Genomic DNA, 24,099 nt, shown 5'->3' with positions numbered 1-24,099 from the left:
TGGACTCACATGAATAAGTATGAAAGACACATGGACAATAACTAAGACGGGGGGCGGAGAGGCAAGGGGGGTGGGGAGCACTGGGGGGGTGCAGGGCTGGGAATACAAGAAAGAAAACTGTACTTGAACAAAAGTTAAATAAATTTAAAAAAATAAATAAAATATCTTCACTGGTTAAAAAAAAAGATTTTATTTATTTCTTTTTGGAGGGAGGGGGAGGGAGGGAGAAAGAGAGGGAAACAACAATATGTAGTTGCCTCTTGCACGCCCCCTACTGGGGCCTGGCCTGCAGCCCAGGCATGTGCCCTGACTAGAAATTAAACTGGTGACCCTTTGGTTTATAGGCCTGCACTCAGTCCAGTGAGCCACACCAGACAGGGCTATAATTTTATTTTTTAAAGAGCAGTATATCAACAAATGCTGTTTTCCAAAGTTCTTTTTAAAAATATTTATTTATTTATTTATTTATTTATTTATTTTTATAGATGGGGGAGGGAAGGAGAAAGAGAGGGAGAGAAACATCAATGTGTGGTTGCCTCTCATGTGCCCCCTACTGGGGACCTGGCCTGCAACCCAGTCAGGCATGTGCCCTGACTGGGAATCGAACCAACAACCTTTCGGTTCATAGGCCGACATTCAGTCCATTGAGCTACACCAGCCAGGACTCAAAGTTCTTTTAGTAAATCTTGTTTGTGCCCTGACCGGATGTCACAGCTGGTTGGAGTGTTGTCCCATATTCCAAAAGGTTATGGGTTCAGTCCCTGGTCAGGACACAAATACTGGAGGTAACCAGTCACTGTTTCACTCTCTGTCTTTCTCCCTGCATCTCCAAAATCAATAAACATACCCTCTGGAAAGAATTTAAAATAAATAAATAAATCTTATTTGCGTATTATTTCTTGGTTTAGTTTTTATTAGGGAGAATGGTACAAATCAATCCAATTTTTCAAAATGAAAAGAATAAGAATAGTCTTTTCTGCCCTGGCTGGTGTAGCTCAATGGATTGAGTGCGGGCCTGCGGACCGCATGATCGCAGTTCAATTCCCAGTCAGGGCACATGCCTGGGTTGCAGGCCAGTTCCCAGCAGGGAACTCATGAGAGGCAACCATACATTGATGTTTCTCTCCCTCTCTGCTTCCCTTCCTCTCTAAAGATAAATAAATAAAATCTTAAAAAAAAAAGAAACCAGTGAAAAAAATTATAAATAAAGAAATAAAGAATAGTCTTTTCCCAGTAGTCTTGTTACCTTCTTAAATTTTAAATAATGTCCTTGTTGTAAGAAAAGAAAACATTTCAGATGGAATCATGTGTTTGACTATGATGGGGACTACATGGTAGTACTTTACTAGGTGTTAGCAACTGAGTTAATGTAGAAATTATGGTTTCTAAGACTCAAATCCACAAATAAGTTCATCACTGTACTTTGTAACTGAGTATGAAGCAGTAGCAGCCATATTCATTTTACTAATAGCCTTTTAAATGTCACAACTTAATAAATTATAGTACTTTGTATGTTTGCTACAGTGCCCAGGCTTACTAGTTATCACAAATCACTAGATGGAGTTTTGTACCCTGTGGAACTCGACAGATTACCAGCAACAAGACCATTAGATACACACATCTTTATCAGTGGTTGTTCCAGGTTGTAAGTCCTGCTGGATTCACCTTTTGCATCATCAACATTTCGCTCAGTATGATACTTAATGGCATCATGACCAAAGTATGAAGGGGCTGAATGGGTAGGGCTCACATAGTACCACAGTTGGTGTGTGGAGATACTGTCATTGAAGATCCTCAACTTTGATCAGATGGAGGATTATGGATACTTCAAAACTACACTTTCAGAGATCCCAGGAGCTCAAATATAACTGCCTCTCTGGTCACAGAACGTACATTGTGAAGTTTGGTTTATAATGTAAAGTGTGATGATAATGCAGAATTGTTCATCGATGTCTTATTTTCCCAAAGCAAATAAAAAAGGAAGAATTAGGGGTTTAGTCTTGTTGTCTCCCTGATGTCATTTTATACCTTTATTTTCAGATTAAAAAATGTCAGAACTACCAAAATAAAATAGATAAAACATTAGGCACTGAGTTCCTATAAAAGGTGCCCCACAGCTACCTACACATGAATATGAGCTCTTCCTGAGGAAAAAATTAAAACATATTGGGATTTAAAAAAATAATTTGTTAATAACAATTAGATAGTATTTGTGTTTGGACTCTAAATAACCAAAGGGAATGGAGGCTTAACCTTGCAGGTGGTATTTTTTAAAGACTTTATTTATTTATTTATTTATTTATTCATTCATTCATCCATTCATTTGTTTATTTTTAGGGAGTGGGGGAAGAGAGGGAGAAAGAGAGGGAGAAAAACATCAATGTGTGAGAGAAACATGAATCCGTTGCCTCTCACACACCCCCAATTTGGACCTGGACTGCAACCCAGGCATGTGCCCTGACCAGGAACCAAACCAGTGACATTTTGCTTTGCAGGGTGATGCTCAACCAACTGAGCCACGCTGGTCAGGGCGTAGGTGTTATTTGATCTCACATTGTGGGTCCAGAGGTACATGCAGCCAGAACAAAGGCCCCACCGTGTCATCCAGGATCCAGGTTCCTCCTCCCTGCCCTCCCATCTCCCCTGCGTGACATTTGTTCCTGTGATCACAGTGTGGCTGCCCCCCCTCCAGCCATTTCATCAGGAAGAGGAGAGAAGAACTGAAGCTTAAAGTGGGGGCTGGTTGAGTTTGACCCTTCTAAAAACTTTCCCTGGAAGGCTCTGCCGGCAACTTTTTCCCACATCTCAATGACTAGAAATAGCTAATAGAATCCCTACCTTCAAGGGATTCTGAGAAGAGTCTGTTTTAGCTTTTCAAATCTCAGTTTCGAAGCAAGACAAGAGAAAAGCAGAAAATGAATGGCTGTTATGTTGCTCAGTATCTGTTGAGTGAGCACCATATGCACATTTTAAGTGCACATTTTAAGTGCTTTGTTTCTACTGTTTGCATAACTGTCACATAACGACCACATGAGAATAGGTCTGGCTATTATCCTTACCTTACAGGTAGGAACTGAGGTTCAGAGACTTTACATGAGTTGGTTAATATCACACAGTGCAAACTAGACCGAACCTGGATAGGCAAACCAGCCAGTCTCTATTCCAGAGCCTGTCCACTACACTAACACCAGAGTCACCCCTGAAAGACCTCAGCATGAGCTTCAGATTCAACTTTATGGAAAGAATGTACGTTTCACTCAACAACGTGGAAGATCTTTTATACCTTTTTTTCTTTTTTATTCTTTGTCTAGCACTTATAATGGATATTTAATTATATTTCTACCAATCCAGCCACAGTTTTTCTTTCTTTACAGCCTTGTCAGCTTTTCCCATTTGCCATGTATTTTCTCTTCATGCTGAAGATATATACAGACAAAAGCAAGGCCTGAAAACTGAGCTCTAACTATTAATAGAAGAAACAGGTGTTTTCCATAGCTGAGAAGTTAAGTTCTTAGGAATGTGCCTCCTACTAGTGTGACCAGTTAAAGCTTTGTGCTTGGAACATTCTACTCTGGTAGCAGCACATGCACACGTGTGTAACACCAAGTGTAGATGTTTACAGTACACGGTACACTCGGTAAAAAAAATTTTAAGTTAAATAGCCCATAACACTATCATTAGATATTTAACATTTCATTTAACGGTGAATTGTTTTATAAAATGACCATCTTCCTTTCAGATCTAGAATTTAATATAATGATTTAATTATGAAAACCTTGGTATTCATTAAATGTATATTTTATTCCTTTGTGGAATAGTTGAATTCTGTTCCCAAACTGGCATGTTTTATAAGTGTCCTTGGATTTATTCTGAGCTTTTTCCCATGCATCATTAGATTAAGTTAATCAGTACTTACCAGATTCAATTCACTTATACATTGTTACTTTTTTGTTAACAAGTTGAGAAGTATGAGAACTTTGTGGGTTCACAGGGTTAGTGCATTGTTCTTGGCTAGGAAATAGGGGTTGACCATTTCCTGCAGTTTATTGGCATTTCAGGATCTCCTTATTTCTGCTGACTCTTGCTTCCTACAGGGAAAAAACACATAATCAGTTTTTGGTGAGAGTCAACTATCCTAAAAATAAAACAGAATTGACCAGATCTGTCGTACGCTCACTCCTAGTTCAGATGTGCAACAATGGTAATTGGCATTACTGTAACTGGTGTTTCGATATTTGACACAACCTTTGATAAAATATCCTTGAATTCTTTTTTTAATTTATTGATTTTAGAGTGAGAGAAGAGATGAGAGAGAGAGAAATGGTGATTTATTGTTCCACTTATTTATGCATTTATAGGTTGATTCTTGTATATGCCCTGATCAGGGACTGAACCTGCAACCTTGGAGTATCAGGACACCACTCCAACCAACTGAGCTACCCAGCCAGGGCCTGAATTATCTTTCAATGTAGGATTTTTTGGCATGAAAGATACCCCCAAGGCAGTTATTCTGAATTGAAAACTCCAAAATAAAACTATTAGCAGGATACAATCTACAGAGGAATTAAATGATGTAGTTGACAACCCCTCCCACCCAGAAAGAAAGGAGAGAGAAAATGTTGACTGTATTCACTGTGTTTCTTTTGGTTGGGTGATGCATGAAAATGACTGTGGCTTATCTTTTTATTTGTGTCTGTTGCTTTGGTTGCTGGTCTGTTCCTTTTTTGGGGTGTGCCTACGGTGTGTTAAAATTCAGTAGATTGGGTAGTAAATGTCTATGATGAGAGAACAGCCTTGACTGTAACTAATTAGCTTTCTTTTCATGATTTTCCTGGTGTTTTCACATTCCTGGATATAAATTGTCTGAACTACTGAGTATCGTATTTTGTACCTTCCCTTCTTTCCCTCTTTAATTTTCAGAAGCAGAATTCATTTTATTTTGGTTTATGAAAATGTACATGATTTATGACTCATTTATCCATGTTGTCTCCCAGCCAACAACTGTCTTGCAGTCCTGATTGATTTGTTTCACTGTGATTTAGTCTTGAAGAATGAAAATTTCTATTATTGATATTTAAGGTCTCTGGGGATTAATTTTTGTAATTATTCTTGATGAAATAAAGGTAACTCATTGTGATGGAATGTAGGGCTTTTGAAAGACAAAAATAACTAAGCAATTCAAAAGGACCCATAAAGGTTTTTGAAGAAATTCCACTTGGAAATGTGGTTCTAATGTTTTAGGTTACTGAAAACCATTCTGGTCACTATTACCGTGGAATGTGTGCCCTATGAAAACACTACTTACAATGAATGCTGGCCAAATGGACTCTGCTCCCAAATCATTCCTGTTGTCTTAGAGTCACCTTACAAAAAGGCATGGGCTTGGGAACATTTGTTGTGTGGTTTTGTGCAGACCTTACCTAGGATTGATTGGCTGTTGAGTTTGAGGGGCCAAAGTTCACAGAGCCCTTCAGGACTGTGCTGGGAGGTCCTGAGTCATTTGCCTTGTGTTGGTTGCAGGGAAGCTGCCCGGGAGTGTTGCAGGAAGAAGAAAGAATATGTCACATGTCTTGAAAATCGTGTGGCTGTGGTTGAAAACCAAAACAAGACTCTCATTGAGGAACTCAAGGCCCTTAAAGATCTTTATTGCCATAAAGCAGAGTAACTGTCTTTGACTTGGACCTTGTTTACTGTGAAAATCAAGGCAGGAGATGCAGCAATTCCACTAATTGCCATGTAGACATATGGAAGGGACATTTGTAACCCTTAAGAATCCAGTTTGGCTTAGTGTTTGAAATTGACTGGGGAGTGTTGTTCCAAATTTGGAATGCAACCATGATCACATACATCAAGCTCACTTCAGTCTGTTCAGTCAATATCATGCAAAAATTGTTTTCTTTGCCCCTTTGCTTCTTTTCTTTTTCAGGGAAGCTGCTAAAGAATGTCGACGTCGAAAGAAAGAATATGTAAAATGTCTGGAGAGTCGAGTTGCAGTGCTGGAAGTTCAGAACAAGAGGCTTATAGAGGAACTTGAAACCTTGAAAGACATTTGCTCTCCTAAAACAGATTAGTAGTGGTACTTAACTATGAACTGATTACATGTACAGTTGCTTTCAAAGGCAATACAATATGCATTCAGCAAGAACTATGGCTTTTTTCTTTCTATCATTCATCATATTCTCTAATGTCTAACATTCCTAAAACGCTTCATTGTACGTAGTGAACTCTTAGCTGTAACTTCAATTTTTAAAAAGAGACAAACTATAAAAATGTATTTACCAAATTCTTAAAATGCAGTATGTGTAAGACTTTTTCCAAAGCCACATATTTATAGTTCCCAATCTCTGTGTCCTGGGAATAGTGTGCTATGCAATAAAATTTTCTGCAGGTCTTTTAAAAGTCATTTTAGGAAAGGATGATCAAAGAGAATGCATCCAGCAGTACAATAAAACTATGCCACAAAAAAATACCTCCAGAAAGAATTGAAGGAATCTAATAACCTTCCTATATGAAAAAAATAGCCTATAATGAATTTATGCCATTTGTAGATTTTTACATTAGTGCTTTGTCAAGAAAACATTGTATCGCTGTCCTTGAATGCCATAGTCGGAGAGCATTTTTAATAGAACCATGTTGGTTACACTTGTAGTGTTTGGTGGTCATTTAACTATATGAACATTTCTGACAGTTTTTACTCTTGTGTAATAGAAAATATCTCACAGAACCTCTACTCCTGGTTTCATACTACACAATGAAAGTTACAAGTTGTTAGTACCTGGAATGAATTGAAAGTTATAGTTAGAATGGCATTTACATACCTTTGAGGGTACGTGAGCTTATTTGCACACAGGGTCTGATTTCTGGAAATGCTCTGCCCTCTCACGAGAAGGATGCCCCAGACCTTTTACACAGAAGAGCCACTATGAGAAGTTCAGCTTGAGTGGTGCAATAGGCCTTTCTGCACATGGCCTGGAAATCTGTGTGGGAATTTTGAAGGAAAAACAACCCAAGATTTTACTTTCCATTTCAACACATCTTGAAGTCTACCTTATATCAAATGTTTTTTATGTCACACATTTAGATGAAGTTCATTACATTGAGATAGTAGTGTGATTACTGGTATCCACATTTTACTCTATGTTTACAATAAAAAGCTCCAAGGTATAAGCCCCAAACCCTAACCATATGATGCTATGTCTTCTCTCCTTCACTCATGAGACCATTGTTGAAGGCCTACTCTGTGCTAGACTGTGATGTATATTCTGCCCTAACTTGTTGAGGATGCCTCCACCCCACCCCTAGTTTCAGTAGTGGAAATGGTCAATGTCTATGGGAGGTACAGCAACAGGAGTTCACTTATATAGCATCTAACTGCTATTCCCCCATTTTGTAATTCTGTCACTTGTAACTCCCAGGGACAGGGCATACCACTTGGAGCTTTGTTTAGAAATGCATATTCTTCCTTCAGAATCTGAGCTCTCAATTTCTTTTATCTCAGTTTTTGTCTTTACAGAGAAGTAAGATGAGGAAAGAAGACAAGAACAAAAAGAGGAAAGGGAAACCCCAAGTTTCAGGTGAAGGGATAAGGTGCTTTGCACTCAGTCCTCTGTTCAGTCAGTCACTAAACCAAATGCGTGCCCAGTGGCGGATGCCGAGCAGACTCAGGAAGCAGCAGACAGCATGGAGGCAGATTCAGAGAATCTGAATCAGAGAAAGCTGCGGGCAGGGACTTCATAAGAGACTGATCCTGTAGGAGGCAGATTCTGAACTGGACCTTGATGTGATCATGCTGGAGAGGAGGGCAACCAGACAGGGAATCCAGACACGCACTCCACTCCCAGGGGCTTGAACTTAGGAGATGACGGGTAAAGTTTATGTTCACATCAGTTGTTTTAGTAAAAGAGTGTAAAAGAGTAAAACAGTGTAAACTCTAGTAAAAGAGTGTGTGTGTGCCTGCGTGTATGCACTCTACTCTATAGAATGGGTGGTCCTTTCAGGGGAGAGGATTGTGTCTGATTACTTGGGGCCAGAAATACCAGATGTCCCCCAATTCCCCAGTGCTTTAGAAATAAGAACATTTTATTACCTCACCACATAAGTCCAAAGGTAGGAAATCCTAAGGTTGCTTAATGTAATAACTTAATGGCATCATGACCAGGTCCTTCTTATCCCACTCCCTGTTTAGGCTGGGTCTTCCAATGTTAATATTGTCACCATAGCTGCAAGCACCAGCAAGGAGACAGCCAGCATCTCATCCTTTTGTCCTGTTTTAAGAGGAAGGACAACTGGCTCAGGGGACCTGCACCAGCACATCTCCTCTGAGTCTCACTAGCTAGCTTTTCATCATAGCCAGTCACTCTGGCAAGAATGGAACTCAAAGCACTGGATAACTAGTGCACATTCAACCCCTGGGGCTGGGATGGTTCAGGCTTCTGTGAAGCATGACCATCAATACTGAACAAAGTGGTTCTGGGAAAAAGGTGTGCAGGCAGCTGGCGGTGGTTAACACCCAGAGATGGTGAGTGCTGTCCCTGCTCCAGAAGGTGGGAACAGCTGTGAGGCCTGGGGCTTCAGCTGAGCTCTCAAAGGGGCATCAGAACTGAATTCTTGTTCATGCAGTTTGTCCCCAATACCAAAGCTCTTGCTGCCAAAATAGCATAGGTGCTGCCTACAAACTTGCTGAACACAGCAAGCAGCAAGTTGGAAGATGCGTGGATATTGTACGTCTAGTATAATGTAGAATCCAGAGCAGTCTTTGTGGGGTTTTTAATCGTAAAAATTTCAGAACCAAGACTTTTGGTATAGAAATCACCAATTCTGGATCATGGAATTGCACCACCTTGTCATATTTAACTAGGTAGTTCATGATTCTAAATCATTTGAAATGGGAAAACAAAGGGAATGAACTCCTTGGTATTTGAACTTGTAAGAGCACCACGCTTACCTGAAACTGATACCATGTCGCCTCAGTAACCACTCTTCTCAGTTTTCTTCATACGCCCTTCTGCCCTGTACTTGATATTTCCTATGCACCCAAAGGACACCTTCAGATACACAGTGAGGACTTGTGACGCCAACACAGTGTTTATCTGGAGTGCATCAAAATCAGTGAAGCAGCCAGGACATACCTGAGACAAGCAGAGCTGTAGCCAGTTGGCATTGTTTCATGGCAGTAGGTCAAGACTCTCAGAACTTTAAATGTGCCTCTTCTCTTCTAATGCCACCCCAGACACACAGGACTGATTCTGAACTGCGTAAGCTTGGCATATCTCAGTCTTTATGCTTTATGTGTAGCTTTTTTTCTATATAAATTCACTTCCTCATAAGTGCATTTCATATTAATACATTTCACATTTCCAGATATATTTTTTAACACTATTTGTTTCTCAAAACCCCGTTTTGCCATGGGCTACTGTATAATGAGATTTAAGATTTTTTTCCAAGGCTGTTCTCTTATGCACACACAATTCCATCAGGGATGGGAAATGATGACTAAAAGGAGAAAACTAACTGCTTTGTAATACCAGACTGTACTTGATCAAATAAAATGCAACCTTTGTTATTTCCAAGCCAGTCAATTTTTAAGAGGGTACAGAATTTTTTTCAGATCTTTATTGTGATAATATTTTGGAAAACAGCATTGAAGGGTGAGCCAGAGTGGGTTATTTGAATGACACACACCCACACACACTGCATTTGCCCTGTTCTTTTACAAATTTGGGCCTTTACCTTCCCTGGGCAGTAGACAAGAGTTAGAGAGAAAGCCCTGTGCCAAATCTGTAATAGGAATTCCTTTGGTTACCTTGTGCAGAAACAAGTCAAAATCTGAATAATCCTGAACCCAGAAGATTCCCGTCCTTTTCTGCCCTTTCATGCTTCCACACCCATCCAGCTGGGGGCGCATGGCGGAGACTGTGCAAGCTCCCCAGCCCTCACAGGTGAGACAAAACTTGTTTGTTGGTTTAAAAAACTACTGAGCTAGAGATTACATATGATACAATTTACCCATTTAAAGTTTATAATTCAATGATTTTAGTAGTGTATTCAGAGTTGCTCAACCATCACCAGTTTTAGAAATTTTCATCACTCCCAAGAAACCTGATTCCCACCAGCAGTGACTGCCCCCTCACTCCCTCTGTCCCAGGGCCAGACAACCACTCATCTGATTTCCATCTCCACAGATCACAAAGAACTTTTTACAAGTGGTGGTAAAATGTTCATAACATAAAATTCACCATTTTAGTCATTTTCAAAAGGTTTGTTAAAATATCATGGAAAAAATACATGAAATTCGTCATCTTTACCAATTGTTAGGGTACAGTTTAGTAGTGTGAAGTACATTTGCATTGTGAAGCAAATCTCCACAACTTTCTCCCCTTCAAAACTGAAATATACCACAAAAAATGAGTTGCTTAATGGGTTTAGAGTTTCATTTTAACCATTTACAAGTAGAGGTTAGTGGCATTAAGGACATTCATTCACATTATTGTGTGACCATCACTGCCCTTCACCTCCAAAACTCTTCTGTTATTCCCAACTGAAACACTGTATCTATATATTAGTATCATTATGGGAGTTATATTATTTAAGTGTCTCTCTTTGTTCATGTGACAGTTGGGATGATTAGGCAAAACTCACTGGATTATAATATACTCATGTAAATGAAGTAGTGACCGGCATAGAGTCATGAATTATAAGCCCCCATACTCCTTGCCTATAAGTCAAAAAGTTTTTTGACAAATGACATACTACCTTCAGGTGTACAACATAGTGATCAGACATTTATATATACCTTACAGAGCGATCACCCTGATAAGTCCTTATTACAATATTCTCTATGCCGAGGCATAACTTTTAAAATTCCAAATTATGTCTTACAACTTTTCAAAAATTAACATGCTAGAAATACTTTTGATGTTCAAAATTCAAAAGATAAAGTGGTACATAGTGAAAAGTCAATCTCCCATCCCTGGCTCCAATTCCCCAGTTGCCCTCAGGGCAATCTCTGTTACCATTTTCTTTTTTGAGATAGAGATACCTTTAGTTAGTAATTAATTATGCCACCTGTTTCCTTAAATTACTGTCCCAAATTCAGAGCTACATGTTGTAAAGTTTGTGGAAAGAGACACAGGGGTAAGCATATTCATTCATTCCCTCAAAGTCAACAAGTGAGGCTACACTAGTAAGAGCAAGCCCAGGTGGCACCGCTTGCCCAGAGCAATATAGGGACAGAAGAGTCAAAGAACACTGGGGCCTGGGCTGTCCCTGTGGCGGGAAAAGTGTGCGCAGCTCCCTAGGTGAGATGTGGATCTTAAGATTAGCTTCCCTTTGGGTTCCACATTCGCCAGATAACCTGATAATACCGTTTTTCTGTGTAACTGCCTTCTTTAGAAAGAAAATGAACTATATGCTGACATACGTATTTCAGTGTCCATGGTAAAAGTTACATAACTTAGTATAAAATAATAAACTGTCTGATTTATATAATGTGGGGGGAAAAGTCCAGAAGAGAGAACCACGGGCTGTGGCAACACTGTGACAACCAGCACCTCTGTGGACTTTGAGCAGTTAGATACTGACTCACATGGATGCAGGGTGGTCATCAAAAGCATCCCTGCCATTTACTGAGTGCTCACCTGGTGCCAGGCACCACACTGTGCACCATATGGGACTTACCTAATTTGTGTAACAACCCAATAAATGTTATCAACCACACTTTGCAGGTGAGGAAACAGGCTTGGAGAGGGTAAGTAACATGCCCCATGTCATAGAGCTGTTAGAGCTCAGGACCGAGAGTACAGCTGGACAGGGTACATGATGCTCTATCCTGATGGCTCACCCAGGTGGGACCCACAGACAGAGCTGGCCAGCGAAGTGCAGGCTGGCAAGGGCCCAAGTAGGTGAGGCTGCTGAGATTCTGAGTGGTTAGATATAGGACTACCCCAGTCTTTCTTGTCCTAATGAACAAAAGCATGTGCCAGTTTCTCTCCGGTTTTTAAAATATCTGATACTAACCAGGAGAAAATTATTCTACAGTTGAAGGACTGGCTATTGGAATATCAAAGCTACAGTTGTAGACACTGAAACAGAATCTTCAAGCTATCTTTCTATAAATGATAATCAACCAGCTTCTGGTGAAAGCATAACTCTCTGAGAAAGCATTTATTTGCCTTGTGGTCTGAATAGATGGAAACCCTGGAAGGAAAACCCTGTCACTCACTGTATAAAACTCCCATCTGGTCTCTCTAAAGCATCATGGCCAACTCGTTTATGAAAGGGTGTTTGAAACAGGACAGTGTTTTCCAGAACAAATGGCTGAAACAGGGCTTATGCTTGGTCTTGCTTTCAGTATTTGGGAACTCTGCGAAGCACTGGCTTGTGGCAAAACAGCATCAGACTTGACATAGAAATGGATTTTTTAATTCTTCTACAATAGTAAATCTTGGTACACTTTTGAGGAAGTAAGTAATCCAAGTAAAGAGGTTCTTAATGAAAAAGGGCTTTCTAGATAAAGGAGAACATGAGTATGCCTACATATTTACTCTATATCTTGAATTTTGATTCAGTAGGTCTGGTTATTTCTATTTTTAACCAGTTCCATGAATGTTTGTGATGCGCACTAATGGTGGAGAATAGTGACCTCTATGGTCTGGGCTCAGGCCTTACCCAGTGTTCCCAAGTCTCCAATGGCTGCACACTTCTGCCTTTCTTGAGCACGTAAGACCATTTAATGTCACAGCCACAACCTCACAGAATGTATGTTATTTCTGTAACTCCTCCTTTCCCTTGAAACATTCTTAGTCTATGAAGACCTTAAAATGGATGGGTGGTATGTTCTGTCATGAACTCCGATTTAAGCCAAACCCCATGATGAGGGTAAGGAGTAAAAGCAGTTTGATCTAGTTTAGTGAATTGTGTTCATAGTAACTCTGGGAAATCTCTGGTAAAGTGTCATGCAGGCAGGAGCAATAATTTGACACAGTTTAGAAACCTTTGCCTATTTGCCCCCAGGAAAACATAAATACACAGTTACTTGCCTACAGAATGAGCTACTTTATAGAGGAACATTATAAATGACTTCCAGCTCACATATATTTAAAAAATGAGTGACTTTAATATGAATGGATAGTTTCTCAGTAAAATGGAAAATGGAAAGTGAGATTAAGGACTTTTTACTCACCACACTACCTGTGACTGTCCCTCCGTCCTGGCATTTTAGTTCCTATTGCAACCTGTGATCAGACTGTTGTGTTGGACTTATGAGTATCAGATGAGTATGGTCACGTCCCTGGAAGTTATTGACAATCCTGGAGAAATAAAAGTTTTATTCACTGTGAGATAGCAGTGATATCTGAATAGTTTAAAATACACTCATATACTATATCCTAGATGGCATGGCCAGCATTTGCCTTGTTATCATAGCTTGAAAGATCAAGAAAATGTAGTTGAGGATTAAGACACTGATAGCATTTGGTGATTGCGTAGAAAATAGGTGGCAAACACAAGGCCCATGGGCCAAATCTGGCCCTCCACCTTCTTTTATCTGGCCCAGCACCTTGTTTCTCCCTGGTGGCAGTGCCGAGCTCTCCCTTAACTGTTAAGGAGTAATTACATTTATACAGTCCTCAAATTTCATTCAGCCCTTTAAAGACAACCACAAGGCTGATGTGGCCCCAGTGAAAATGAGTTTGACACCCCTTCCTTAGAGTAATGATAATGGTACCTACTTTCAACAATTTAAATCCAGGGACTTTTCATGAAATTATGAATAATAAGAAAATGTCAGAAATTCCAATTTTTAGACCATTAATTCATTTTGGTATTAATTTGTTTAAAATAAATACACAGCCCTGGCTGAGTAGCTCATTTGGTTAGAGTATTGTCTTAATACACCAAGGCTATGGGTTTGATCCCTGGTCAGGACAAATACAAGAATCAACCAGTGAATACATAAATAAGCAGAACAACAAATCAATGTCTCTCTCCCCCTTCCACTCTAAAGATAAACTAAATAAATACACAGACACACATACTATTTTAGCCACAACTTTTAGTATCCTTTCCTCACCTAATCAGCCAGTGTTAAAATACATTTAGTGCTACAAAGCTTTCAGCTTTTAGGTAGTGTGTTTTTTTTCTTTTTAAGATTTATTTATTTATCTTTAGAGGGGAAAGGAAGGAGAGAAGGAGAGAAACATCAGTGTATGGTTGCCTCTCATGAGTCCCCTGCTGGGAACTGGCCTGCAACCCAGGCATGTGCCCTGATTGGGAATCGAACTGCGATTGTGTGGTTCGCAGGCCCGAGCTCAATCCACTGAGCTATACCAGCCGGGGTGGCAGTGTGGTTTTTTGCAGGCATGTATACATCTGTATTACGTACTTGGTTTCATTTTTCCTTGTATTGAGCTGTCTAAATTAGTATAACCCAGGTGGAATTTATTGAAGGTTAGACCTTGAAGGGTAGGAAAATGAATCTACTTTATCAAGGGTATATATAACATGCTTCACCCACTAGTCTTTTTTAAAATCTTTTTTCTTTAATTTTAGTGTTGCCACTGTTACAGATGCCCCCTTTTCCCCCCTCCCCTTGCCTGCCTCCACACAGCCCCTGCACCCCATTCCCTCTGGCCATCACCACTCTGTTGTACCCAAAGCAATCTATAGATTTAATGCAACTCCTAATAAAATACCAATATCATATTTCACAGATCTAGAACAAATATTTCAAACATTTATATGGTACCCAAAAGACCAGAATACCTCAGCAATCTAGAGAAAGAAGAACAAAGTTAGAGGGGTCACAATACCAGATATCAGGCTATAGTGCAAGACCACTGTAATCAAAACAGCCTGGTACTGGTGCAAGAATAGGCATACAGGTCAATGGAAGAGAACAGAGAGCTCAGAAATCAATCCACACCTTTATGGTCAATAGTTGACAAAGGAGACAAGAGCATATGATGAAGTGAAGGGAGTCTCTTCAATAGATGGTGCTGGGGAAATTGGACAGGTACATGCAAAAAAAAAAAAAAGGAAAGAGAAACTAGGTCACTAACTTCACCCATTAGTCCTCCTAGTCAAGAAACATGACTTATGTCATTAACTGCCTGGTTGCTCCTGCTCCAGCAATACTTAGAGGAAGGGCAGCCAGAATGCCCAGTGCAATGCTGGAGAGTAAAGAAGCCTGGGTTGCTGTGGAGGCTTTGCAGGACAGTTAGGGCACAGACTTCATGTCCCAAAGCACATCAGGACTCACTGTGTAGATTTTTTGTCATAAGGCATTTTCAGCATAACTAATTACTTGAATACTTCTTCCAGAGCACTTGGCATCCCCAAATCACTGTCTCATGACTTTGATTTCAAAGCTTTTGAGTCAGGCAGTGAATATTTTTAAACATCTATCCTGTATAAAAAGAACTACAGAAACAAAACAAAAACCATTGTTACAGATAATACAAAGTGTGGACTGAGTAATGGAATCATGTTTTAAGTGAGGACTAGTGACTGAGAGCCATGAGACATAGGTGCTAGTCCCGACTCTTCCTATGGTGCCTAGACCTGTTTCCTCTGCTTTGACCTTGATATTTAGTGATACTGAAGAAACACTTGATACTCAAATTTCTGAGAAGAGCTAATATAAGCAACAGTTAATCAGACCCTATATTTTCTTATCCTTGTGAGCACAGTTCCTAGATTCTTGGTACTCAAGTCATTAACCAAAAAATTCATCCAGGTTGCTTTTGATATTAGCCAGAATTCAAAAGCAATACAGCTTTAGGCTGAAACTGGCCTCACAATGAAGGCAGGGATGTCTACTTTGATTTGGGAAACTTGATTAAGATTTTGACATATTAAGATTTTTGGACAAATGTTATTTCACTTATAGTTATTTCTAAATATGCTCAAAATGTGACTGACTGAAAATTTTCCAACTCACAAGCTTTCTCTGCTCTTCTTAACAGGGCTGCAATGAGTCAAAAGAGGTGTCACAAGCCCAGAAATGGTTGAGTTTTCAATGTGTATTAGAAAGAAGGTTGACCTTTCCATAACTCTATTTATTATATTTAATATTCTTCAAACAACTAAAGAAGTAACAAAAAAAGAGATTATGAGTAGAAGCCACACTAACATCCTCCCAGGATAAATCTGGAATCATAACTAAATTGTGGAGAAATTACCCAGAACAAACAATTAAAAAATAGTAAGAGAAAGTCTTGTAACCTGGACAGAGAGCAGAATCAGCTTCAACACAAACATAAGTGTGGTAGAGACTCCGAAGTGCTGGATGTTTGCCCACAGTGGAGACTCAAAAGGGCTGGCTGGGCACCCACAGGTGGCAGCGCCAGAGGGATAATTAAGCATAAGGTTGGATACCCCAAGAAGAATGGGGTCAAAACCCTAAGCTGGGATTCCCAGCCTAGAGCACCAGAGCCCCAAAAGTACACAGATGATCACTGATGATGAAAATTGGCAGGGTTGCTCTCTGCCAGAGATGGATGACTTCAGATTCAAAGAGCTGTATAAAGGGCCAACACACAAATTTTTATTTGCTGTTACTTACCTGGGGTTCTGGTAAAGGTGGGGACACAGTGGCCTGGAGACACCTAAGGAGAGACTAGAGCCAGAAGCTTTGGGGAGAGAGCCAAAAGAGTAGCTGCAGGTATCCCAGTGCTGAGTCATCCCCATATGGCAGCAGCCATCCTACTCAGGCCAACCACTCCCCTCTGAGTGGCAGCAGCCTGAGGGGAAACAATAGACTTTCCCCCTGGAGAGAATCTTCCCCCACTATCTGGTGTTTAAGCCTGACTGCTGAGTGCAGAGTGACTAGATTCACAACTGAAGGAGGCAGCCACAGACATAGGTCCTTGGCAAAGCTGGGGCAGAGTGAACTAGAGATGTTTGAGGACAGACTGGGAATGGAGACTTTGGGGAGAGAACTGAGAGAGTAGCCACTGGGATTCCAGTGTTGAGTCATTACCCCTAAGGCAGCAGCCATCCTGCTCAGGTATACTACTCCCCTCCAAGCAGCAGCAGCCTGAGGGAAAACAATAGCCCCAACCCCAGGAGGAATTCTGCCTCACCCTATGGGGCTTAAACCTGACTGCTGAGTGCAGAGCAACTAGATTAATAAACGAAGGAGACAACCATAGACGGCAGATCTCTGCAGTCTCAGAGCAGGCTGCAAAAGGTCAGACAGGGTCAACATCTGACATCACCAGAGGTGGAGCCAGAGAGAAAAAAACAGTGGTAAATATTAGAGGCTACCAACATGAAACCCATGGTGGTTTTCTCCATGATTAGTGATATTTTCTTTCCTGCATAGCTTTATAACTTTCATTTCTTACCCAGCAAGTTTGTGCATATTAAATCACTAGAATTTATATTATAGTTTATTTGTCTCTTATACTAGTCTTAATTTCTTTACACCCTTAATAATACTGGTTCATTTGCTGTTGATACTGAAATTGTTGGGGGGGGATATTTTTGCAGATGTGGGTTTGTTTCCCAGATTTGTGGTTTTCTTATGGCAGCACCGGCACAACAGCATACAAGAAATGGTGGTCAGGGTAACCCTCAGTCAACCAGCATGAGAAAAGGACCCACCAAAGAATGACCAAACAACAAACAAAATCCAATTACATCCAGAGTATCAATATAAACAGCAACAACATCGCAGGAGCAGCAAGTTCAGGAAATCAAGGAGACCACACCACTTAACCTCACAGGTCTCCTACCATAGAAGTTCACACCACAAATGCAGAGAGTCAGAACAGATCAAATTAAGAAGCAGAAGCTAACAAGAAGAGTCTCACAAACAATGAGAAGACAAAGAAACAAACCCCAAATGAAAGGAAAGGAGGAATTCTCAGAAAGAATGCTAAATGAAATAGAGGCAAGTCAAGTTCAAAGCAATGGTTATAAGGAAGTTCAATGAGCTCACAGAATTAGAAAAACTACAGAGAAACTAATATGAACTTACTGCAAACTGTATCAATGTAAAAAGGAACTAGACACTGTCAACAAGAGCCAATAGGAAATGAACAATACAATTTCTGAATTGAAACAGTAGAAGGAATCAAAAGGAGGCTAGCTGAAGCAAAGGATTGAATCAGGGAGCCCAAGGAGAAAGTAGAAAAAAAAACTCCCAGAAAGAGCAATAAAAGGAAAAAAGACTCGGAAAGAATGAAGAAGTGTTAAGGGAACTTCAGGACAATATGAAATGTAGTAATATCCATACAATAGGAATACCAGAAGGAGAAAAAGAGCAAGGTATAGAAAATCTGTTTGAAAAAGTAATGATGGAAAACTTCCTTAATTTGGTGAGACAAAAAGTCACACAAATCCAGGAAGTACAGAGGGTCCCAATCAAGAGGAACCCAGAGAGGCCCACTACAAGACACATCGTAATTAAAATGGCAAAAACTCCAAGACAAAGAGAGAATCTTAAAGACAGCAAGGGAGAAACAGGAAGTAACATACAAGGGAGCCCCGATAAGGCTAGCACCTGGCTTCTCAATGGAAATGCTCCAAGCCAGAGAGGAATGGTAAGGAATGTTCCAAGTAATGAAAAACAAAAGCCTGCAACCAACACTACTCTATCCAGTAAGGCTCTGGGTTAAAAAGTTAGGTGATATAAGGAGTTTCCCAAACAAAAGCAGGCTCAAAAAATACACCTCCAGCAAACCACCACTGCAAGAGATGCTAAAGGAACTAATTTAAGAAAAGGATGAAAAATAGTGAGAGAGAGAACACAGGTATGAAGGAAGTGAAGTGGTAATGCATAAGTACTTATCAATAATAACCTTAAATGTAAATGGATTAAATGCTCCAATCAAAAGACATAGAATAGCTGAATAGATAAGAAATCATGACCCACACATATGCTGCCTACAAAAGATCCACCTCAGAACAAAAGTCCTACACTGACTAAAAGTGGAGGGCTGGAAACAAATATTTCATGCAAATGGACAGGAAAAAAAGCAGGGGTAGCAATACATAATAGACTTCAAAATAAGGCCCATAAAAAGAGACTCAGAAGGACATTTCATAATACTCAAGGGAAGATGCCATCAAGAAGACATAAACATTATAAATATATATGCAGCCAACATAGGAGCACCCAAATACATAAGGAAAATCCTAGACAATATGAAGATATTGACAGCAACACACTGATACTAGGGACTTTAACACTACACTGTCAAAAAAGAATAGATCTTCCAAACAAAACATCAACAAAGATACTGTGGCATTGAACAATGTCCTAGATCAGATGAACTTTACTGATATATATAGAACCTTTAATCCCAAGGAAGAAAAGTACACGTTCTTTTCAAATGCACATGGAACATATTCAAGGACAGACCATACGATAGCACAAAAAACAAGCCTCAGCAAATCCAAGAAAATTGAAATCTTACTAAGCATTCTCTTTGACCACAAGGGACTGAAACTGGAAACCAACCTCAAGGAAACAAGTCAAAAACACTAAAATTCATGGAGATTGAATAGCATGCTATTAAACAATGAATGGGCTAAGAATGAGATCAAGGAAGAAATCAAAAAGTTCCCAGGAGCTGTCTCTTTATCTCTTGCTGCTTCTAGGATTCTCTCTTTCACATTTATCTTGGCTAATGTAATTATGATGTTGCTTGGTGTGTTCCTTCTTGGGTCCAACTTCTTTGGGACTCTCTGAGCTTCCTGGATTTCCTGGAAGTCTATTGCCTTTGCCAGACTGGGGAAGTTCTCCTTTATTATTTGGTCAGATACCTTTTCCACTTGTTGCTGTTCCTCTTTCCCTTCTGCTACCCCTATAATTTGGATGTTGGAACATTTAAAGATATCCTGGATGTTCCTAAGCCTCTCATCAGTTTTTTGAATTCTTGTTTCTGTATTCTTTTGTTTGGTCATTTTTTTCTTCCTTCTGGTCCACTCCCTTGATTTGAGTCCCAGTTTCCTTTCCATCACTACTGGTTTCCTGTGCATTTACCTTCACTTCAATTACTTTAGCCTTCATTTGTTCCTCTAATTTGTGACTAAAATCAATAATAACCTTAAATGTAAAAGAACCTTAGAACCTTAGTTCTGTGAGCATTCTGATCACCATTATTTTGAACTGTGCATCTGATAGGTTGGCTCTCTCTTTGTTGCTTAGAAGTATTGGCTCTGGGGCTTTGAGCTGTTGTTCTTGAGCCATAATGTTTTGGTCAGGTCGTGCCTGTTACCTATGAGGGGCAAAGCCTTAGTGTTCACCAGAGCAGGGCGACCCAGTTGCTGGGTTGTGATGCTGTATATGGGGGTGGGATCAGAGAGGGGCAATAGTATTTGTCACACTCTCTCTCAGATTTCAGTCCCCTCTTCTGCTTCCTGCAAGCAAACCGGGCCCCCCTGGTGCTGGCTCCCAGGTGTGTGGGCCTGTGCACCCTCCAGGGCCTTGTGGGTCTCTCCCACAAACTCTCTGTGAGCCTGGGAGCTTCTCCTGGCACCTCAAGCCTGAAAGTTTTTCCAATTGGTGCTTTTAGGCTTTAACTCCCATCACTGGGGTCCTAGCCTGCGTGGTCTGTCTCACTGCTTGCTCCTTCGCCTGGTTGATCTGAGTTGTGAATGTGTGACTGGGGTCAGCCAGCCACCTTGCTCCCCCACTGGGTCTGCCCATTGCCACCCCACACCTGGGATCTGCCAACTACCACCTGTGTGCCTGGGTTGGTCTGGCCACTTTTTCCTGCTTGACCATGCTCCACCAGCCACTGACTCTGCCCCTCTTACCAGTCTGGCTGAATGGTTCGTTGTTGTTGTTGGACTTCGTTCGACAACAAGTTTGTATGAGTTCAATTTTCTATGTTTTTGTTGCATCTTTTTACTAAAACTTTGTTGTCTTTAAACTTGTTGTCTTTAAATAAGGAGGGACAGTGTTTCCACCTACACCTCCATCTTGGCTGGAAGTCGGTCTTTTTCTTAGATAAGTTCCTTTAACATTTCATATAATAATGGCTTGGTGATGATGAACTCCTTTAACTTGACCTTATCTGGGAAGCATTTTATCTGCCCTTCCATTCTAAATGAAAGCTTTGCTGGATAGAGTAATCTTGGATTACTCTATTTCATGACTTCAAATACTTCTTTCTGGCCCCTTCTTGCCAGTGAGGTTTCTTTTGAGAAATCAGCTGATAGTCTTATGGGCACTCCTTTGTAGGTAACTGTCTTCTTTTCTCTCACTGCTTTTAAGATTCTGTCCTTATCTTTAATCTTGGGTAGTTTAATGGTGATGTGCCTTGCTGTGTTCCTCTTTGGGTCCAACTTCCTTGGGATTCTCTGAGCTTCCTGGACTTCCTGAAAGTCTATTTACTTTGCTAGATTGGGGAAGTGTTCCTTGTTTGTTCAAATAAGTTTTCAATTTATTGTTGTTCTTTTCCTTCTGGCACCCCTGTAATTTGGGTATTGGAATGTGTGAGGTTGTCACAGAGATTTGCAAGTTTCTCTTCATGTTTCTGAATTCTTGTTTCTTCATTCTGTTCCAATTAGATGTTCACTTTTTGTTGTTGTTGTTCCAAATCATTGCTTGGAGTCTTGGTTTCCTACTGTCACTCTTGGTTCCCTGCATGTTTTGCTTTATTTCATTCTGGGTACCTTTCATCTGTGGTGTTTTTTTTTTCATTTTTCAATCAAGCTAAGTCAGTTCTGTGAGCATTTTGATTACCAGGTTTTTAAATTCTCCATCAGATAGGTTGGCTATCTCCTCATCGCTTAGTTCTCTATCTGAAGTTTTGTTCTGTTCTTTCATTTGGGTCATATTTCTTTGTCTTGGCACATCTAATAAGTTATAAAGGGGCAGGGCATTAGATATTTACCAGGCAGGGCAACCCTCTTTGCCACCTTACAGCACTGCCAATGAGGGAGGGGCCAGAGAAAGAACAATACAGCTCCCCTGCTCTACTCTAGCATACTTTCCAATGGACTCTTGCATGAGACTAGGAGTTTATCCCACCGCAGCAACCCCTGCCATTGTGCACAGTAAGCTCTGAGTCTCAGTTTTGCCTCCAGACAGCCTAGCCCCTGAAGTCCACCACCTCCCTGCAGCCAGCCCTGCCTGTCCAGTCGGCTGCCTCACCGTGGTTTTTCTCAGCTGGTGGGCCAGCAAGGCCTCACTGCTGGTTCTTGGGATCCGGTTTTTCGGTTTGATTTTTTATTTAATTCCTTGGTTGTCAGAGTTCCACACAGTTTGATTTTCTGGCACTTCTGATTGTTTATTAATTTCAGATTGGTCATTATCCTCCTTTATATTGTGCGAGGAAGTGAAGGGTTTCTACTTACACCTCCATGTTGGCCCAAACCCTGGAATCTTTATTCCTATATTCTATGCCCTAGCTCTGGGGTCCACAGCCCTGTTTTCCTCATGTGGGCTGTGGATTTCCTCCCTTTGAGCGCCTGTGGGGCCCAGACACCTAGGTTAACACTAGCATCGGGAGGCCTGAGTCTTGATCAGTGTTTACTGATGCTATATAACCAACCAGAGGGGCTGAATTGGGTAGGAAGAACATTCAGGGGACAGCGTGGGCTGGAACATTAGGGTGGTGCACAGTACAAAGAGTTAAGTGAGCAGTTCATCAGGTAACAATTAGCCAAGGTCCCTGACTCTCCCTTGGCCCCCAGGCCTGGCTGCAGCTCACCTGGATGATGAAGCCAGTGGAAGAACACTGCCTGACCCACAGGCAGAATTTCTGCTTTTTCTTTGCTAGCAGTTCCTGCTCCCAGCACATGGCAATGAACACCGGGTCCTTGTCACTCAGGGGTTCATGTAGCCCTTGGGTTTGGGAAGGCCTGAATTCGGAGTCAAAGCAGATCCTCAGGGGGTTGAGGAAGGGTTGGACCTTGCAGAGGCCTGCATGGTCTGGCTGGAGCAGAAGGCCATCACGTGAGAGTAAGTGCTTGAGGATCCTCTCGAAGCCGGCCTGGCTCGAGACCAGCAGCAGGATCCTGTTGCTGTAGAAGCTTCAGATGCGGAGGACCGACTCTCAGAGGCAGACGCTGGTGGAGATCACGTAGCCCAGGAATGGCTCCATCTCCGCCAACATCACCTCGGCCGAGGTGCTGTTGCTGCCCGAGAGCTCCTGGAACTCCTTGATGTACAAGTTACTCTGCACCACCCTATTCTCAGTTGAGGACGTTCAACACAAAGCTTGAAGAAGTCCAGGGCACTGGTGTTGGGGGGCATCTTTCCAGTGTCCTCGAAGCGTGTGCCGGGGTGGGGTGGGAGACAGTCCGGCAGAGTGGCATTTCAGCCCACGCCAGCCTCATCCTCCTCCAGGACACAGGGCAGCATCGGTGGCGCTTCTTGGGCCTGGGGGCCACCAGATGGGCACAGATGCTGTAGAGGGGGTTCCTGCCACTATTGGGGCCTGACTCACCGAATACATGTATGTGCAGGTTCTCGAATGCCACACTGGTGCCCTCCTCTGCGTAAACCTGCCGTACTGGGCCAGAGCCTGGCCGCCACCCACGCGCGCTGGTCGCCCACAGCCAGTCTCATCTAGCCCTCCATCCCCCACCAGCTCAGTCAGCTACCTCGTGCTTTCCCTCCACCCACCCCCACAATGCTTACCGGTCTACCTTCCTTCTGTGCTAATGAGTCTTAAATCACGGATTCAAAAGGAGCCCTACATGAGAATCACTTTTCTGAAAGGTATGTCAATTTCCTTGAAATGACATCATTAATACATTCAATGTCTAGAAAAGGTAACAAACAATATATGGCTTGCCATAGAAGGATCCTTTGTATTAAGCATATTCCCTTTTCCTATGGATGCGTTATGAGTGAGCTGCAGGAGGGGAAATAAAGCAGGCCCCTTGCCCAGTGCTATTTAATAAAGAACTTAAAACAGGAGGCTAGAAACAAGGGAGACATGTCTCACCAGTTGATTTCAGCAGTGCTGAGCAGGTCAGTTAGATTGCCAGACATTCCCAACATCACAAGTAAAATTATAGCCAAAACTATAACAACACAGAAGAGGAGACCTTGAAATTCTGTGCATATTGCTTCCATGGGAAAGAAAGCCTCTCTAATGATTTTCTTACCTGGGAAAGAAAGCCTTTGTGTCTTAA

General features: G+C 41.3%; 1 protein-coding gene and 1 long non-coding RNA gene across 4 annotated transcripts in view; one reads left to right on the top strand and one right to left on the bottom strand.

Annotated features, from left to right (window-relative positions):
* The window catches only part of CREM (cAMP responsive element modulator), a 64,012-nt gene extending 57,188 nt beyond the window's left edge, over positions 1 to 6,824 (top strand). For all 3 annotated transcript variants that reach the window (XM_037037805.1, XM_037037804.1, XM_037037803.1), the window contains one exon: positions 5,927 to 6,824. In XM_037037805.1, coding sequence (XP_036893700.1) covers positions 5,927 to 6,071 — 145 coding nt within the window. In that variant the 3' untranslated portion in view covers positions 6,072 to 6,824. The remainder of the gene's footprint in view (positions 1 to 5,926) is intronic.
* On the bottom strand, positions 3,748 to 13,466 carry LOC118981069 (uncharacterized). The gene is made up of 3 exons (XR_005065265.1): positions 13,181 to 13,466; positions 6,819 to 6,977; positions 3,748 to 4,088 (listed from the first exon to the last, which is right to left on the bottom strand). It is a non-coding gene; the product is annotated as an uncharacterized LOC118981069 (long non-coding RNA).
* Between the last annotated feature and the right edge of the window lie 10,633 nt (positions 13,467 to 24,099).

The sequence above is a fragment of the Sturnira hondurensis genome, unplaced genomic scaffold, assembly GCF_014824575.4.
Source record: "Sturnira hondurensis isolate 20B ecotype Veracruz unplaced genomic scaffold, ASM1482457v3 Scaffold0023456, whole genome shotgun sequence".
Taxonomy (NCBI): Eukaryota; Metazoa; Chordata; class Mammalia; order Chiroptera; family Phyllostomidae; genus Sturnira; species Sturnira hondurensis.
This window is presented reverse-complemented; position numbering and strand designations above follow the sequence as displayed.